This window comes from Medicago truncatula, chromosome 6, assembly GCF_003473485.1.
Source record: "Medicago truncatula cultivar Jemalong A17 chromosome 6, MtrunA17r5.0-ANR, whole genome shotgun sequence".
NCBI lineage: Eukaryota > Viridiplantae > Streptophyta > Magnoliopsida > Fabales > Fabaceae > Medicago > Medicago truncatula.
Window position 1 is genome coordinate 3,736,076 of NC_053047.1, and position 21,050 is coordinate 3,757,125.

General features: G+C 31.2%; 2 protein-coding genes across 2 annotated transcripts; both read right to left on the bottom strand.

The window, feature by feature from the left end:
- Window positions 1–6,481: 6,481 nt before the first annotated feature.
- LOC11412295 (expansin-A5) lies at window positions 6,482–7,666 on the bottom strand. Its single transcript, XM_024786012.1, has 3 exons — window positions 7,416–7,666; window positions 7,203–7,279; window positions 6,482–6,699 (listed from the first exon to the last, which is right to left on the bottom strand). Exons 1-3 carry the CDS (start codon window positions 7,664–7,666, stop codon window positions 6,482–6,484), a joined length of 546 nt encoding a protein of 181 aa, XP_024641780.1.
- Window positions 7,667–16,760: 9,094 nt separating this feature from the next.
- On the bottom strand, window positions 16,761–19,253 carry LOC11422068 (expansin-A10). The gene is made up of 4 exons (XM_003618465.3): window positions 19,114–19,253; window positions 18,862–19,002; window positions 17,859–18,147; window positions 16,761–17,460 (listed from the first exon to the last, which is right to left on the bottom strand). Exons 2-4 carry the CDS (start codon window positions 18,995–18,997, stop codon window positions 17,151–17,153), a joined length of 735 nt encoding a protein of 244 aa, XP_003618513.1. The 5' UTR covers window positions 18,998–19,002; window positions 19,114–19,253; the 3' UTR covers window positions 16,761–17,150.
- Between the last annotated feature and the right edge of the window lie 1,797 nt (window positions 19,254–21,050).

Genomic DNA, 21,050 nt, shown 5'->3' on the forward strand with positions numbered 1-21,050 from the left:
TTGGTATGAATAATAAAGTCACAATTGTATTTGACCATTTTATAAAATTATTTTTGAATTGTTAAAAACAGTTTGAATTCTTTTTAAAGGAAATCCATTTTAACACAAGATGAAGTTCTTGATGTAAGCCAGAATATTTCACATTTTGGTAAATTTTAATTACGGCTTGGAAGATCAAGGAGACTTACACCCTTTAATGCATCCAGCAATGAGTTCAGACGACCAGTTCCTTATAGATGCCTTAACTAGATGTTCTTGAGCTATGTGATAATTTTGCTGCCTAGTAACCCTGGATAACATTCTCCATTGCAATGGTTGGATGTGTCATCCAGTCACTCTGAAGAAAAATTCCATAAACTCTTTGTAGCTAGGGAAACCCTTAATTCTATTTTAGTGTTTGGTCGGACGTTTTCTCGTCAACTGTCCTGTTCGGCTTAAGGAGATGAAGATACGAATGTTTGAGGTGTGGCGACCGGTGAAGGGGGTGGCGGTGAAGGAAGCGCAACCAGGGCAATTCTTGTTCCAATTCTTTCACAAACTGGATGTGGAGGAGGTCCGTGCACATATGACATTCATTCTTTGGTGCTGGAAAAGCTGCGAATATGGGTGCTTTCGAAGGATATACAATTGAACTATATGAATCTCTCATCTCTGGATAGGGTTTACAATTTGTCATGAAGGAGAAAGTCAGAATGGGGTTAGGGAACTATATTGGAGAGTTTTTGGAGTATGATGGAAATAACAATTCTAGCTTATGACGTGAGTATATGAGGTTGAAGTTGAAGTTTGATATTAGACATCCATTGAAGATAGGGAATAAAATCAAGGCGAATGGGGTAGAATGGTGTGTGGTGAATTTCAAGTACGAGAAGTTAGGAACCTTCTGTTTTGTGTGTGGGGTGCTAGGACATAGCGAGACCAAGTGTGAGGTTAGGTTCTCTCAGCAAGATGTTACGATTTCAAAACGGTGGTCAAACGCTATTATGGCAGATCCATGGAACCCTGAACCTCGAGCTCCTTAACCCTTAGTTCAAATCAATTGAGCTATCCAACCCCCTATAATTTATTTATTCAAATTTTCATTTTGAAAAATCCAGTAGTTCTCGTATACTTATTTGTTTTATTATTATGTTGAGACTTTTTTAGATTTTCAACCGCCTTAGTATCTTGTTGGATTTTGCAAGGTTTCTATCCAAGTTAGCCATGCCTTACTACCACTCATGTTTTTTGAATGGACAATGTTAATAACTACTCCCTTGTTTCACAATACTTGTCGCTTTTGAGAAAATTTTGTATACCAAAAAATCAAATAAATTTTGTTATTTTTCATGAAGTTATTTGTGTTTTTTCTATAACACCCTTACACATTTATTATTTCAATATATTATTTCTTCTATAATAAATAGGTAAGGGTATTATTGATAAACTCATAATTAATGTTGCATTAAAACTTGAAAGTGACAAGTAAAGTGAAACAAAACTATTATTTAAAAACGACATATATTATGAAGCAGAGGGAGTAGTTTTTAAATTAGACTCTTGTTTTTTTACCACTCACTTGAGTTTTGAAATTAGAATCTTCAACCTTTTTTTCGACAAAAGAATCTTCAATTTATTATCATTTAATTCAAATCAGTTGAGCTACTCAACGATCAAACTCATCACTATCACTCATGTATCGTGGCCAACGGACTACAAGCTCACTATATGACCCCTTTCAAGTCATTTGAAGCAATTGGGTCAAGGGACTCTTTCATCTCTACCCATTAGTCCCACCAACGGGCCTTCATGTTACTCCATTTTAGCACATGTTTAACCTAAACCCACTAAACTCCCCAAACCAAAACTAGTAATACCCCACGATGACACCTCAACTACCTCACTGATGCACAACTCATAAGATAAGTGACATTTCATGGCATGGAGTACAACTTGTCTAGGATTAAGATGCCAAGTTGGAAGCAACCTTAATTCGAAATTAAACGCATCAAATTAAACTCCATAAAAGTATTTGTTTGCCCCTAATAAAAAGTATTTATTTAATAGAGGAATGATATTTTGACAATCAATTTTAAACAAATTTTTGTGACAATTTTTCCCCCTCTTCTTATTGAAGTGTCTCATTTTTACATGAATGTATAAAAACATAAATCATTTTATCTTCAACTCACTTTTAATCAGAATCAATTCACTTAAATATAATTTTTGTTACCACATAACCACACATACACTTCTTATGAGTGCAAACCTCACATCACGGTTTAACTTTGCCAAACTAGTGTGTGCAATACAAAATTTCCATGCAAGAAATAACACTTTTGTTGTGAGTTTATGTTATAACTGATGGCCATTGTTAACATGGATGCTCAAGTGAAACATATGATACACAATATTTTAACTTTTGTATTTACACACTTATATTGTGAACCATCAACATATTATTTTTGCTCTTCAATCTGGTTATATTTTGTTTCTTAAATAGCAATGAAAATATACTTCTGTCTTTATTGGAGAGTCGGGTGAAGTTGTAAACATGCTATCTTCTTCGTCTAATTTTTTTTTCTTCGATTTCTTATAAATTTTCTCCAAATCCAAAGGGATTTTACAAATTTAAACTTTGGTTGACCATGTCATGGGAGTACATTTTTCGAGAACAAATCTCTGTTGGTTTTCATCTCATATTATAAATGGTTTTAGTAAAAAAAATAGTTTGTCCAATTTTAATGTGATTTTACAAAATTAATAAAAGATTTTTTTTAGGGGAATATTAATAAAAGATTGATTATTTTTTCTATTATATTATATTTAATTTAATTTTTTAGTTCATCATGCAGCAAAACTTCAAACGACTTATAATGTATTTTTCTCTTAAAGATAAACATTCATTACAACACGTATATTATAATTTGAAATTCTTAAGTTGTGATTAGTAAGTAAAGAAAACATTAGGGATTATCATTAATTTTTTTTTTTACAAAGGGATTATGATTATTATTATTATTATTATTGACAAGCGTCAAGATGCTATTGGCTTTTATCGGTCAAAACAATAAAAGTTTCAATTATGTAAAAATTAAATTATTTGATTGGTACACAATGGTAAAAATGTGGAAAAAGTTTAATTAAAGGATAAATTAGAAGAATTTTTTTTACACAAAAGATAGTATACTTTTTTTTTTTTTTATAAAAATATATATTTGAAAGTGAAACTTTAGATTATTTAACTAAATAAAAGAATATTAAATTATAATTGAAATAGTTTATATAAAGACAAAATTGAAAAGAAAAAAGTCACACCAAAATTTTGTATCCTTTTGTATGTTTGTATAGATAAAAAAGATTATTGAACTAGCTTTGAAAAAATTAGAGTTTATAATTCATAAAAGTTTTTTTTTTTTTTTTTTTTTTTTTTAAGGAAAGGAAGATCATAAAAGTATTAAATATGTTTTAGTCCCTATAATTTTTTTATGGCAATTTACACTGTTTTCTCAATTAACATGGCTATTTAGTTTGTACAAAATATTTGGCTATTTTTAATCATATCTTTTATAAAGTTCCCAATTTTTATAAAATGTGAGGACTAATTATTTATATAGTTATGATAATACAAAAATTACTTAAATTTTATAGTTAGAAAATGATTGATAAACAATTAAACATCCAAAAATCTTTGACACCTTGAGAAAGAAAGAGATAGAGAAATTGATGCAAGAGAAATGATATTTGTGCAACCATTTTATTACAACTTTTTGACAACTTTCTATCTCATACTCATATTCTATTCTTATTCTCTCCCTTCATCTCTCTCTCTCTCTCTCTCTCTCTCTCTCTCTCTCTCTCTCTATTGTTTTGGACCAATGAGAAGAGAGAAAATGAAAGTTGTCAACAAAGTTGTCGTTGTCCCAAATGGTTGTACATATATCACTATTCTTGATGTAATATGTTGTTGATGTGATAGAAAGAAATGAAAAAAGACAAAATAATATAAAATAAGGTGATGAATGAGTTATGAAATTTAAAAACATTTGAATATAAGATACTCCTTTTAAAAATATCGGGTAATTTCAATATTTGTCAATTTAAGGTGACCTATTTTGATAGTGACAAGGATCCCTTATTTGTTAGCAATTTTTGGCTGGAATTATTTAAGCTTCAAAGAACTATGTTACAGAGGAGTTATGCTTATCACCCGAAAACTGATGGACAATCAGACGTGATAGATATATGTTTTGATTGTTATTTGAATGTTTTGCCTCAGATTAGGTTAAAACTTATTAAATTGGATATCTTATATGTTAATTGCAATACTGTTTTGGAGATAGTCTATGTAATACAATACAACCCTAACATCTGTAGCGTTAATCCAAAACCTTTTAAAGTGTTAACCACCAGGCTGTTTATATTATTCAGACTTAGATGGTTGTAAAGGATATGTAAAGAGCATATGAAATATCTTGTAAAAACTTAATAAAAATGGAATGATTTATCTTGTTTTGAAGATTGTTTTGTCCTCGATTACTTTTTTAACTTTGATCGGTTTTCATTAGCTTTTGACTTTGATTTACCACTAAATCGGAGGCTTTCTCTCATTAGATTCTACCACAAGTGCCTCGGCACCTTTTTTTTAATATGCTCATGATTTTTGTGTGTTTAACTTAGATACAAAAAAGGCAGAAGAGATAGATCTCTTGAATGATTGGAATTGTCCAAATAGAGGTATTTGCAACTCAAGTTTTTGCATGTAAGCTAAATATCTATGGAGTTTGATATTGTAGTTTTCATTTTGTATTATTCTATGTGTTCGTTCCGAAAGGAGTGACCTTGTAGTTATAGGAATATGTTCAAAAATATTTCAATATAATGGTCAGTTTGCTAAGACATTGGTACATTAACACTTGTGTCATCTCTAATTTCTGTCTGAGGCAAGGTAACAATAAGTACAAATCATTGCATTGCAACATTTTTATCCAACAAGGGAATCCATTCAAAGTCACAGCAGCCAGCCATTTTCAGAAAACAATTTGTGCAATGAACTTTTTGGATGTAAAAATGTGCATTTAATTTTTATTATACAAATGAAGCATTGACATTTCTTATTCAATAATAGGTACACCCAAGAAGAATATACTTAAATAATATTGTAAAGGTTTTTTCTTCTTTTTTCTGAGTAAAGCTAGAATCCCATTTACTCATCACATGACTTAACTTCAAGGTGGCATTTAGGGTGGGAACGGGAAAGAGTTTCACACTATGGAAAAGTTGTTTTACATCATTAGATTAAGAAGGAACATTAATTTTATCATGGTCTTTCTACACTATATTTTTTTCCTTTCTCTTTCACATTTTCTTTGAACTTTCAGATCTAGAATTCTAACCAATGCATCTGGTGAAAACCTCTTGTTTGTTCTCTCGACACAATTAAATTGAAACAAAATCCTTCATCCAAGTGAATACATCTTGTGTTTGTGGAATCCCCCACCATCCTCTCTTTACTTTTCGGTAGTGTCCCCCTTTTAGTCTTCTTCAAGATGGTTCTTTTCACAAACCAGTTGCTAATTTGTTTTTATGGGTTTCAAGACGTGAAATGCGATACATTTCTTTTGTTCGCAAAAAAACTACTACAACAATGGAGTACTTCATAGATCTGGAATCTTACATTCATGTCTACAATGGTTTTTCCCTCAAAAAATGTCTACAATGGTTTTAAAAATTAAGGATTTGAGTGTCTTCATTCTCTATGTAAATGATACCAATTCTCAAAATAAGTTTTATAAATAAATAAAAAAAACATCTAAATTAAATCATCTGCCGTTTGTTAGTGTTGTTTGGGGATCGGGAGCTAGGGGAGAGAAAGAATGGCGGCGGATTATGATGCAGTGAAAGAGAAAGGAAGAAAATATAGTGTGGAAAGACCATGATAAAATCAGTGTTCCTTTCTAATTTAATGGTATAAAATAAGTTTCCCATAGTGAGAAATTCTTTCCCATTCCCACCCTAAATGCCACCTAACTTCAAATTGCATCATAGAAGTACTTTCCCCTTTATCACCCTCAGCTAAAAGCTAAAGTACCTTGAGACTTGGCATATATTAAGGAAAGAATTATTTTTGGGGAAAAAAATAACTATTAAGACCACACCATTTTAGTTATTGACACATATACAAGTACGATAGTGACGATGTAGATACATATAGACACCATTACTCATTTGAGTAAATAGAAGCGATCGGATGTAACTATATATATTGATGTCGTGGTGGTGTTTGATATTGAACATATCACATATCGAACACACCACTAACACATGTCGAATACTAAACACACTTTTAATATGAAGTGTTGAATATCAGACACGCCACTAACACTTATTGAATACTAAATATGTCCGCTCCACTGACACGTGTCAGATACATGACACATCTTTAACTATTACTTAGTTTAGTTATTTTTTTACTATATGCAAGATGCATTTAAAGGGTTGGTTAGTAGAGGAACTGCCTTCCAGTGTAGGTTTGTCCAAAGGACCAACTGGGTGGGGCAACATTAAATGACACAATACTATGACCATTACCAGTGGTGACTACAAATGAAAGACTTTGTCCATTCAAATAAGAGTTGCTCTGCCAATTTTGTCCCCAATTCCTTGACATGGCTTGCCATCTAGTCCTTGAACCTTTGATTGCTACAGAATGCACATCACCTGCACCTCCAACATTAGTCACAAGGATTAAATTGAAGTAAGAATGACCATTGATTGTGAACCTTATGCCACCTCTTCTTCTACACCTTACCCTTCAATCAAAAGCCATGCATGAAAAAAAAAAAAGTTAGCATCATGGCCAAACAAGTAGTAAAAGATTAATCATATTTTCACAAATTACACTTACATAGTCATTTTTAAGATCTTATTGTAACATTTTTTTAACATAAACAATCTAAATTGTGCATCCACTTCACATATTGTTATGGGTAAAGGTAAAAAAAAAATGAAGTTATTTCCAAGCTGCCTAATGCTTAGTGAATTCACAAAGGCATAGCCATTGTTTAACTCAGTTCTGCAAATTAATTAAACAATGTCACAATTAGCAGTGTATGAACACATCAACAATTCACACACACAAAAAAAAATTCCAGTGATTGAAGTTATTTTGGCAGTGTACTTGAAATCAATAGGTAAATAAAGGAAATCGAAAGCAAAAGTACTTTCTTCACCATTGGATTGATCTATAGCATTTTCAAACATGCAATGTTCCTCCAAGAAAGCCAGCAACTTATCTCGACTGTACCAACAAGTTGATTAATGAATGAACAATCATGCATGCATCAGTCTTAAAGTAGAATAACTAGAAATAAATGCACATAATGAAGAAGAAAATGCATATTAAAGAAGGAATATGAAAGCAAAGTGAAACATACGAATATTTGGTAGGAATATAATGTTTTTCTATCATAACCGTTGTTTCTTCACCATTTTTGTGAACCGGAATCCCAGGAAAACCACCTCCACTATTCTTCTTCTTATGATAATGATCACGAATATGTTTTGCATGGCGATGGCGATTCTTTCTCATCAAACGCTCATCATCAACTTTCTTCTCTTTTTGCTCAACGAGTTCATCATCCTTGCGTACTTCCTTCCTCATCCACACAAAACGACGGTGTTCCATTTCTCCACCACTAATAACCTCATGAAAAGCATGGTTTGCATCACCACCCTCTGTAAATTGCTACCATGGCAAACATAGGGGGTCAAAAGTGCGTTTAATTAAGCCTAATTACTATTTCATGTTCTTTGACTTGGCCATGTACGTCTTTGTTTGATATCCGTAAGTTTGTTATTTTTTTTTTCCTTTCTTTTTTGATTAAAAAACATTGCACATTGGGCATCTACCGTTTTTTTTTTATTTTACCAAAAAAAAAACTATCACATTGAAAATATAAGATTTCAACATAATAAATAATAAATTCATTTAAAGAACATATCTTTATTCATGGTGATTGATATTAGATGCAACAATCCTCCGAATTTCAATTTATCTCTTTTTCATTTGTCCTTTCTTTCGAGTTTCGACCCGTTCTTGCTAACGATATGGTAGAGAAGTTTTATGGAATCATAATTTCATCCCTTTAAACGATATGGTAGAGAAGTTTTATCGATATTAATTAGATCCAACAATCACGAGGGTCAAAGTTGCTCTCTTAACGTCAATCCCTTTAAACAAAGGGAATCATAGTTGAAGAAATTTAGCCCAAACCTCGACTAAATTTACACTTCCATCATTAATTTTGGCACACTCGGTGGGACACTACAACATTTAAAAATTCAATTTCCAAGGTTAGTAGTTCGTTTAAATTATGCACTTGAGGTCTGAAAAGAGTATCAACGGTATGGAGAAACCGTCATCTTAAAAAAAGAGAAAGTTAAGACAATCTCAATCGAGCGATCCTTTGCAAATGTTGGGAATACAAACTCCCATGGCTCATTAGACAATATATTGACATGGAGATACATGTCATATGTATCAAGTCTCCATATAACTTCTAAAGCATAATATAATTTAACCGTTGATCAAATCATATATCCATTGAACATCAATCACAATCGCACTACTACAACACATTGCACTTTATTATAAATAGTGATAGAAGACACCGGTTATAATAATCAATAATAAATAAGGTTCCATAATCATAATCCAACGTCAATTGCTCTTTGTTACAACATTCAATCCTTGTACTTTCTATATTATAATCATCAATGAAATTAAGCCCATTCCCTCATTTTTAATTTCAAATTAAATTACTATTATAATTTAGTTATTCTTTTTTAAATGACAATTGTTAATATGTTAATTATCATATCAATTTTTTCTCGACTTGAACCCTAAATCTCAACCCTTGATCACTAAAATGAATTGAACTATCCAACCCCCTATAATTCTTTATTCAAAATTTTCATTTTGAAAAAATCCAGTTATTCTCGTATACTTATTTGTTTTATTATTATGTTGAGACTTTTGTTAGATATCCAACCACCTCTTCTATCCACGTTAGCCATGCCTACCTTAGGGTTGTTGTCACTCATGTTTTTTGAATGGACAATGTTAATAATATGAGTGACAGTTGTAAAATTAGACTCTTTTTCCTCTCATTTAAGTTCGAATCCAGAATCTTCAACTTTTTTTTTGTACAAAAGAATCTTCAACTTATTATCATTTAATTCAAATCAGTTGAACTACTCAACGATCAAACCAATCACTATCACCCATGTATTGTGGCCAACGGACTACAAACTCACTCACTATATAACCCTCAGAAGTCAGAGAATTGCTTTTGTCACATCCATCGTTTTCTAGAAACACATAAAAAGACCAAAAACATCCCAACAATAATCAACTACAGCTGACTTATAACTAAAACATTGAATGTAGTTAACTACCAATAGATTTTTTGTCATTTCAACGTGCTTTTAGTAAACACTTGATGTGAGAACAACAACACTCAACAAATCATTCGAAGCAATTGGGTCAAGTGACTCTTTCATCTCGACTCATTAGTCTCACCAACGGTACCTCATGTTACTCCATTTTAGCACATATTTCACCTAAACCCTCTCACCCCAAACCAAAACTAGTAATACCCCACGATGACCTCAACTACCTCACTGATGCACAACTCATAAGATAGGTGACATTTCATGGCATGGAGTACAACTTGTCTAGGATTAAGATGCCAAGTTAGAAGCAACCTTGATGCGAAATTAAACGCATCAAATTAAACTCCTTAAAAGTATTTGTTTGCCCCTAAAAAAAGTATTTATTTGATATACAGGTAATGTTGGAAGCAACCTATTAATTTATTTCTTTGTATTTCTTAAAAAAAATATTATTTCTTTGTATCTTTTTATCAAAAACAATGGTGTATTTTTTTTTATTCCACATAGTTTCATCCATATGGAGAAGTAATGCTATTCGATCGAAACAAATGAACACCAAATATAAGTATCCTTTTTAGTTGAAATTCAAATTTTGATTCTTCACGTTATGAAGACTAGTCACTTATGCTAAATCCAACGATAATTGGTTTGGAATCTTTTTCTAGCACATTATTGATAATTATGACCGATTTTTTTTTTTTAATTCATGCTTTATTTCCTTTAGAATTTTACCAAAGAAATTTAATTAATTTATTTTTATTCCATAATTGATATTAGAGTTAAATATGTTTTTAGTCCCTATAAAATCATAAGTTTTTATGTTTAGTCTCTATAAAATTTTAATGGTAATTTTCGTCCTCCATAATTTAGTAGTTTGTAAGAATAGTCCCTATTTTGAAAACTTTTAACAAAAAATAGACACTTTTCCAAAATAGTCCTTATAAAATGAAAACAAGGACCAAAAGTGAATAAACTTTTTGTAGGAACTAAACTTGAAAGTTTGTAATTTTTTAGGAACTAAAAACATATTTAACTCTTGATATTAGGTCTTTATAAAGATTTGTTTTACCTCGATATCTCAAATATGAAGTTAAAATCTTCTGGAAGACGATCGTAAAATGATCATTAGTATCATTTAAGTTAATACCATTTTAGCTCTTCACTGTTTTATTATAAATTTTTGTTATTGATGTCAAAAATACATAAAAATAACATTAATTATATTAAACAAAAAAGTGTGTTAAACATTTATGTTTGTGTTTAATTTATATACATCGATAATGTAAAACTATTTTATATATGCCTCAAGTGGCGGAGCCAGCAATTTCAAGTAGTGGGGGCAATATGTAGTAAAACTATTTTATATATGCCTCTAGTGGTGGAGCCAGAAATTTCAAGTAGTGGGGGCAATATTTACATATAAATTTCTAACATTAAATATATATAAAAAATATTACAATAATTTTTAGTGGATTTTCTTTATTCTAAAATAAAAATAGAATAAAATAAGTTTTTCAAAAATATGTTGACTAGAACATTTTTTTTAGAAAGAAAGAACTTCTATAATTGTTATTAGGGAAATGTTAACTAATATCCTTGGAGCACTAGTTAAGAAGATTAATATAGAAATTTACATTAGAAATTGTTAAAAAGTGGTATGTTCAACTTTTAAAAGTCAAAAGTTTGTTGTTTTCTAGTAAAAATTTCTATTTTTTACTTTCTTAACCAGTGTTCTGGGGTACTAGTTAACATGACTCTATTTATAATACTATGTGTATATGTAAGTTATGGTGCTGCTGGAAATCTTTTTTTTTTTTTTTGTGGTGGCTGGGGTTTGAATCTCGGACCTTGCATATATTATGCATTGTCCTTACTAACTGAGTTAAGTTCACGGGGACTACTTCTGAAAATCTTTGATATAGTATTATATAGGATGGATATGAAAATTTCAAAATTTGTGGTGGCACATGCTTGCACAAGAGCGAACATGGCTCCGCCACATAATGCCTCCAACTGTACACACAATTCATAAAACTTTCTTTGCTTTGAGGTTTCAATTGTTTACATTCTACGGTTTCAAACAATCCGTTAGGGTTTGTTAACCTTAATTTTCATAATCACCTCAACTTCGTGTGTGTATGTTTGGTTCCAATTTTAGAAAGTTGAAGATTGATTTTGAAGTGTATACATATTTTTTTTAAGAAATTGTTGTGAATTTGATGCACAAAACTCACACCAATACAAACTATGATATGTGGAGCAAGTATCAATGGCAACCAATAATCAAATGTAAATAACCAAAAGCAATAGCAACAATCTAGATCTAATCTAGAAAACAAATGCATAGCAAAACCATAATCTAACCAAAGGATAAACAAGATAAAGAGAGTAGAGAAAAATAGACAACAACCCCAAGAGATTGTTCACCTAGTTCGGTCCAATCATGACCTACTCTGGAGGAGAGATTGATCTCTCCAATCCACTATCAATGAGTTCTTACAAAGAGATACAAAATGGGTTACAAGAAATTAGTTTCAACAAGCTCACAAAGAACAACCCTAATTTCTACCTATTTTCCCAATCTCACCAATGAACAAGACACTTGTGATTTTCACTCTCCCAAGGTGTTTACAATTGTTTCCCAACTCTAGAATCTAACCCCCAAAAAGAACCAACCCTTAGCCTTTGATTTCACTAAGGATTTTCTCTTTTGGTTTTACAAGACTCACCCAAGTTGCTCACAAATGACTCTCCACTCATGTGTTTCCCAACCCCATGAATCTTCTCCAAAAGGAACCAACCCTTTTCACAAGAGCCCCCCTCTTTTGGTTCTCCAAGATTCACATCTTGAAGCTTTGAACCTCACCCAAAGACCCTCAACCTTTAGTATCTAAAACCCTAAAAGTTCCCTCCTTTGGTTTCCATGAGATTCACCAAGCTTGCTCAACAAATGGGTCAAAGAATGCTTATAATGTGTTCAGATCCGGACAAAATCGTATCACGATTTCCCAAATCATGACACATTTGGTACGTACGACCCAAGGTACGACCAACCTTATCCTGAAAACTTTCCCAAGCCGAAAATCGTGTCACGTTTCCCCAAAATCGTGTCACGATTGGGCACCCTTCGAAACAGCTCTCGACATTGCAAAATCGTGTCACGATTTCAAGTTTTTTCCAAACCATGATTTTTGAGTCACATCTCAACAGAAACTAAATTAACCTATCCAAATTTACATGAGATAGAATTGAATCTAAGACCTTGAGGAAGAGCACACTTCAAGGTCCCAAGTCAAATTAGTACATTGAATTTGAAGGTGAATTGATAATGACAAGTTAAGTTGTTTTGGAATAAAATTGATTTTGTCACTAGAATTAATTCTACTTGAAGTTAAGATTTGTAGCTATTAATTCAACGCACTTTCATATAAATGTATCCAAACATAAATCACTGTATCTTTAACTCACTTTTAATCATAATTAATTTACTGAAAAATAATTCTTGTTACCACATAACCACACATACACTTCTTATGATTGCAAACCTCACATTACGGTTTAACTTTGCCAAACTAATGTGTGTTGTGTGCAATACACTTCTTATGTTATATGTGATGGCCATTGCTAATATGTATGCTCAAGTGAAACATATGATGCATGATGCACAATATTTGAACTTTTGTATTTACACATTCATATTGTGAACCATCAACATATATATATATATATATTCTTTTTTCCTCTTCAATCTGGTTGTATTATTTTTCTCCAAAGGAGGAGATTATATTTTTTAAGTATGTTAGACACTAATATGAATACATTTTCAGCAAAATTCAAACTTTGGTTGACCATGTTATGGGAGTTTAATTAGTCTATTTTCCTAGAACAAATCTTTGTTGGTTTCATTTTATATTATAAATGGTTTTAGTAAAAAAAATAGTATGCCCAAATTTAATGTCATTTAACAAAATTAATAAAAGATTTTTTTAGAGGAATATTAATAAAAGATTGATCTTTCAAAAAATAAAAAATAAAGGATTGATTATTTTTTCTATTATATTTAATTTCATTTTTTAGTTCATCATGTAGCAAAACTTCACACGGCTTGTAATGTATTTTATTTTACTCTTAAAGATAAACATTCATTACAACACGTTTTTTATCATCTTTTTAAAATCACGTTTACCATCAATTTGAAATTATAAAAACGAACAGTAAGTAAAGAAAGCATCAGGGATGATCATATGATTCTACATATAAAAAAAAGCATTAGGGATGATCATTATCAGTCAAAACAATAGAAGTTTCAATTATACAAAAATTAAATTACTTGATTGGCACACAATGGTAAAATTGTGGAAAAAGTTTAATTAAACGATAAATTCAAAGAAAAAATGTTACACGAAACATAGTATCCTTTTTATATTAAAATTTATATTTGAACTTTTGATTATTTAATTAAATAAAAAATATTAAATTATAGTTGAAACAGTTTATATAAAGGACAAAATTGGAAAGAAAAAAGTCACGCCAAAATATTTTATTCTTTTGTATATAAGTGTCGATAAAAAAAGGATTGTTGAGATATCTTTGAAAAAATATATTTTATAATTCATAAAAATGTTAAATATGTTTTAGTCCCTGTAATTTAGATTTTTTTTTCTCAAGTAATTTAGCGGTTAGATTTACACACTTTTGAGTACAGAAAATTAGGGAATTTGGAGTTCAAACTTCAACAATGTCTGTGATAGCTATCTATCAATGAATGCAATTTAGTTTCTATAAAATATTTGTCTATTTTTAGTCCATCTTTTATAAAGCTACCAATTTTTATAAAATGTGAGAACTAATTATTTATATAGTTATTATAATACAAAAATCACTTAAACTTTATAGTTACGAAAAAGATTGATAAACACCAAAACTCTTTGACACCTTGAGAGAGAAAGAGATAGAGAAATTGACGTGATATATCTGATATGTTGTTGATGTGATGAAAAGAGAGAAGAAAAAAAAAAGGGTGATGAACAAGGTATTATATTTAAAAATATTTACATATAAGATACTTTTCTTATAAATATTGGATAATTTTAATATTTGTCAATTTAGTGCGACCCGTTTTGACAGTGATAAGGATCCATTATTTGTTAGCAATTTTTTGCTGAAATTATTTAAGCTGCATGACACTAAGTTAGAGATGAGTTATACTTGCAAACAAAGATGATAAATAGGCGTTGGAAAATTATTTGAGATGTTTTGCTTCAGATCAGCCCAAAACTTGGTACAATACCAGCTATCATGTGCCTGTTGGAAGACTCGTAGTCTATGAAAGACAACCCGCTAACAAGACTCGCAGTCTATGGAAGAACAACCCGTTAGCATTTTAATATTTTTAATCTAATGAGATTAAGCATTTTGATAGTTTTTATTTAATGAGACTAAGATTGATGTTGTAGCATTGGATTGAATGAGAGTAATGAGACTCTAAAACAACTAAGATCTCATTTTATAGAGCTCAGCAAGGTTAGCAAGGTTAGCTATGCTTATAAGAAGAGAAAGACACGAGTTTTGTAACTGGAGAATGAGTTTTTTGAAACTGCGACGACCTCACAAACAACACCTAATGAGCTTTCAAATTGTCATGGTTTTGGAGAGGTGGCCTATAGATTGCAACTACCTAATCAATTAATTCACCTATTTTCATATGTCTTTGCTTAAGAAAACGATTTGTGATTACCAAGTTCAAGTCTAAGATCAATGTCAATGAATTTTTGTGTTGTCAACTTTTTGCGTAGCTGTCAAGTTTAGCTTCGAGGACAAAGTTGTTTCTATTGCGATATTTGTTAGTATTTTTTATATTGTGCATGTGATTTGGCTTGTCATCTTCAACAGTAAATTATACAAATTACTTTGTACGTGGCATATTGTAAAGAACCATATTTGTAAATAATTTAATAAAGATTGAATTGTTTATTTTGCTTTAAAATTGTTTTGTTCTTGATCATTTTTTTTTTTATCAATTTTGATTGGCTTTTGATTTTGATTTAATTCTTCGCTTTTTTTGCTGGATGTAACAAACCACTAAATCGGAAGCTTTGTCTCGTTAGGTTATACCACCACAAGTGCTTCCGGAACAAGTTTGCTTCACCTTTTTTTTATTTTTTTTTAATTTGTTTTGCGGTTATCTATTTTATCAAGAGTTTGAAGGTAGACTAATTTATTGTGTTTTTTTATATGCTAATGATTTTCGTGTGTTGAATTTAGATACAGAAATAGACTAATTTATTGTGTTTTTTTATATGCTAATGATTTTCGTGTGTTGAATTTAGATACAGAAAAAGGAGATCTATTGAATGATTGAAATTGTCCAAGTAGAGCCATTTGCAACTCGAGTTTTTGCATGTATGTTAAATATATGTTGAGTTAGGTATTGTAGTTTTCATTTTGTATTAGGCTTAATAGCAGTTTTAACTCTCTAACTTTCCTAAAGTTGTGATTTTGATTTCCTAAGAAAAAAAACTACAAAAGAGTTCCCTAAGTTTTGCATATGTGGCAGTTTTGGCCCCAAGACCAATTTTGACCCGGTCTACGCTGACGTGGCACCCTAAGTGAGGTGCTATGTGTTATTTTTTTATTATTTTTTACCAAAAATTAGCTTTGAGGGCCAAAACTACTACAATTGCAAAATTTAGGGGACGATTTTATAGTTTTTTTAGGAAGCCAAAATCGCAACTTCTTGAAAGTTAGAGACGAAAACTGCTTGTATTGTTTTGTGTGTTAGTTCCGAATGGAGAAAAAGCGACCTTATAGAAATATTTTTAAAAATATTTCAATATAGTTAACCGATATCGTCCAGTTTGCTCTGACGTTGGTCCATTAACACTTGTGGCATCTCTAATTTCCGTTTGAGGCAAGATAACAATAAGTAAAAATCATTATATCGCAACATTTTTATCCAACAAGGGAATTCATTTTTTCAGCAAACAATTTGTGCAATGAACTTTTTGGATGTAAAAAATTTGTATTTAATTTTTATTACACAAATGAAGCATTCACATTTCTTATTCAATAGTAGTTTCAAGTACAAGAAGAATATACTTAAACAATATTGTAAAGGTTTTTTTCTTCCTTTTTCCTGGATAAAGCTAGAATCTAATTTGCTAAATTCATCGCATGACTTAACAAATTGCATCCTACTCTTTTCAAATAGAAGTACTTTTTCCCCTTTATCATCCTCAGCTAAAAACTAAAGTACCCTTGAGACATATATTAAGGAAAGAATTATTTTTGGGGGAAAAATAACTATTAATATAAATTAAAGTATATTTTATAGACTACACCATTTTAGTTGTGCCAAATATCAACACCTATGAAGCATTGACACAAATACGAATACGATAACGACGATGTAGATACATATAGACACCATTACTCATTTGAGTAAATAGAAGTGATCGGATCTAACTATATATGTCGATGTCACGGTGGTGTTTGATATTGAACATATCAAATGTTGGACACACCATTGACACATGTCGAATACTAGACACACTTTTAATATAAAGTGTTGGATATCAGACACGCCACTAACACTTGTTGAATACTAAATACTTTCAATATAAAGTGTCCGTTCACTGACATGTGTCAGATACAGCACACACCTTAACTATGACTTAGTTTAGTTTTTTTTTAACTATATGCATTTAAAGGGTTTGTTAGTAGAGGAACTGCCTTCCAGTGTAGGTTTGTCCAAAGGACCAACTGGGTGGGGCAACATTAAATGACACAATACTATGACCATTACCAGTGGTGACTACAAATGAAAGACTTTGTCCATTCAAATAAGAGTTGCTCTGCCAATTTTGTCCCCAATTCCTTGACATGGCTTGCCATCTAGTCCTTGAACCTTTAATTGCTACAGAATGCACATCACCAGCGCCTCCAACATTAGTCACAAGGACTAAATTGAAGTAAGAATGACCATTGATTGTGAACCTTATTCCACCTCTTCTTCTACACCTTACCCTTCAATCAAAAAGCATGCATGAAGGAAAAAAGTTAGCATCATGGCCAAACAAGTAGTAAAATATTATAATGATATTTGCACAAATTACACTTATATAGTCATTTTTAAGATCTTATTGTAACTTTTTTAAAGTAAAGAATCTAAATTGTTAATAACGACGTCAGAAGTTCTTCAGAGGTGGGCCTTTAAAATATTATTGAATGAATACAAATTGTCTCTTAGACTACAATTGTTAAGCTTAAATAGGGAAATAACAAAATTCTAATGGGTCGAAAATAACAAACTGAAACAAAAACATAAAATTACTAAAATTAAGCCAAAATAAAAATACTATAGAAACCCTCCTACATTGTTAAGGATAAAGGTAAAAAAAAAAAAAATGAGAACATTAAATTACCTTCTATAAACAACAGGAACAATACCAGCTTTATATTGAGCAATGTGTTGGAAAACAGGTTGAGAGAGATCAAAATGGTGATTAGGAGGGTCACACCAACCACCAGGTGGACAGAAATTAGTGGCAGTAACAACAATGGAGCCATGGAGACACCATTTTGGGTCACTAGCACATTTAATTTCATAGCATGCACCACAACTCAAACCATTGTTGAATAATGCAGTGCTAAGTGCTGCTGTATTAGTCCCATAACCTTGACTATACAAGTTTCCATATCCACATGCACCACCTGAAATTTTAGATTTTTGTTACATAACCATTATAGTATAAACATAAAGTACAAAACTTTAGCAAACACATTTGTTACTTATGGAACCCGGTGCACTAAAGCTTCCGCATACGTAGGGTTCGGGAAAGGGTCCCACCATTTGGTGTATTGTACGCAGTCGTACCATATTTTTTACACAATAGTCTGTTTCCAGGACTTGAACCCGTGACATTTCAGTCACATGACAACAACTTTACCAGTTGCGCCAAGGTTACCCCCCTCTTGTTAGTTATGGAACAATGTTTTAAAAACCGAAGTGAACCAGACAGTTCAACCAAGTTGAACCTTGAACCACCCTTTACAATGACTTGATAGTTTTGGCAATTCAATTAGGGTTTTGTTGAAGTTCGAGCAATTTAAGGTAGTTCAACCATGAATAAGAAGTCTCAACGGTTCGATGTCTGGTTCGGTAATTAAAACAATGGTTACATATCCACAAAGTATAGCTAGAAACATAAAAATATATAACTTTGACCAACAAAATTCATAGCTATGCTCATGGTTTCATATTGCTATTCGCAACTGCAGTATAAAGGATTTTGAGGTCTCTACAACGACATGCAGACACAATTTCAACTGCATTTTACCGCAATGTAAAAGTTTGCAGCATAACAATTAACCACATTTTAAAACTATGGCTATGTTTATGCACACATTAATTTCATACATACATACCCATTGTGCCAGAAGCATCACTGCCACCATAGAAGGTTGCATGTGCATTAATCCAACCCCAATTTCTACCATAGCCATGAACATATGAGATCAAGGAGAAAATAATTCCTAGAACAAGAAAGCCTAGATGAGACATTTTTCCTGCAAAAATGCAACAAAAGAGCATTTCAGACAAAACTTAAGCAATGTATAAATTGAATTAATGTGAACATAAAGAAAAAAAGGAAGACATAAAGGAAGAGAATTAATTACAAGTTGAAGATTGAAATGAGATTTTGCATTTTTTTGAGAGAATGGAGTTGGAATAAATAGGGAGGTGAGTCAACATCAAAGCTGACATAATTGGGACCATGCAAATGCAGAAAAATGTGATGGAGTAAGAGGCATTGGGACTATGTTTTATGGAAAATGTGCTTTTCAATATGAATCAAATGCATTTACTATTTTACCATATGCTACTGTTCAAATCAAATGAGTCAAATGGAATCATTGTGAGTTTTGAGGAGTACTTACATGTATAGTCAAAATTGTTTCATCAGAACTTTTGTCATTCAATGATTTTTATATTCTTTTAACGAACTCTTCCAATAATTAAGAAAATAGAGAGAGATTGATGTACTTGCTAAAGATTTATCTTAGTGTATGTTGGTAAAGATGTTAAGTGAATTGATTCTGGATAAAAGTGAGTTGAATGTAATGCGCTTTATGTTTGGATGTCTTTACTTAAGTAAAAGTGAGTTTAACACTAAATTGAAGGCAAAAATCAATTGTAAAAGGGGTTAATATATGTTAACCCCTATAATATTAGCGATTTTTGGTTTAGTCCATGTAAAAAAATTTGTTTAGATTCCAACCTATAATTTAAAGATTCTTTGGTTTTGAATCTTCATGGCATCAAATTATAAAATTTAAGGTACTTTCGCCCCCTGTAATTTGAGAAAATTTTGGTTTACCTCCTGCTATATCATTGATTTTGTACGGTCAAAACCCATGAAGGTCAAAAACCAAAGAATCTTCAAATTACAGGGTTGAAATCTAAACAATTTTTTTTACAGGGGGTAAACCAGAAATCGCTAATATTACATGAGGATAAACATGTATTAACCCTTGTAAAAATCAAACGCTACAAGTAGAATCATTCTACAAGCAAATCCATTCTCTTTTAAATCATCCAAACATAATAAAATCAATTCATAATCTATAATCATTTTTTACCCTAAAAAATTAAAACCAAACATATGATTAATCTCACAAGGACTGGATTCGAATTCCATTACGGATGTGACAAATTCATTGATTGAAAATATGTAAGTATCTCTATCAGAGAGTACTATAGGTGCCTTGCCTTTAAAGTTTTCCTTCACTTTGGAAAAGTGTTGAAACTCAACTTGCCTAAATATTTATTCTATGAAAACAACTCTCCCAATAATCATCTTAATTTGTTTTTTTTTTCTTCACAAAAGCTCAATCATCATCTTAAATGTTGTACAAAGCATTAGCTTTTTTTTACTCCTACTTTATTTAACCATAAAATATTTTATCTATCTATTAATATAGTGGGACATAAAGGCGGATGTCTTTTAATTATTTGGTCTAGAATTCGATGCGTATGAAAAAACACATCTTAAGACACTACCCAAAAAAAACACTACTAAAGAAAGCACATCTTAAGAGATATCAACTTCTTAAATGGATCTCAATTACCTTAAGGTCTTCTAGTTACGTTTGGAGAATCCTTAGTCTACAAAAATAACTAAATTATCATCTAAAATCGTTATTGTCCTCAAATTCAGTCTCGTCGTTAGTTCATTTCAATTTTAGTAGTATTGTCCATGTGAGCTTTAACTTAGTTGACAGAAACAATGCATAAACAGATGCCGGAGTTCGAACCTCGGACACACCACTAATCACCTTAAATGTGAATTTCTAGCAACTAAAGTTACTCTACAAAATAAGAATAAAAATTCTAGTATGATTAGTAATAGCGATAATCACTAGCTCTAGAACAATTTTTTTCTTCCTTAATACGCCGTATTTAGGTTTTTTACTACAAAAATACGCTCTTGATATATCCACATACAACACAAACTCTTTGGATCTACTACGAGATTAATTCTCGAATCGAAGTTGGATAACCAATTTTTTTACACATGATTAACTACCTTACAAATAGACGACTTCATAAATCA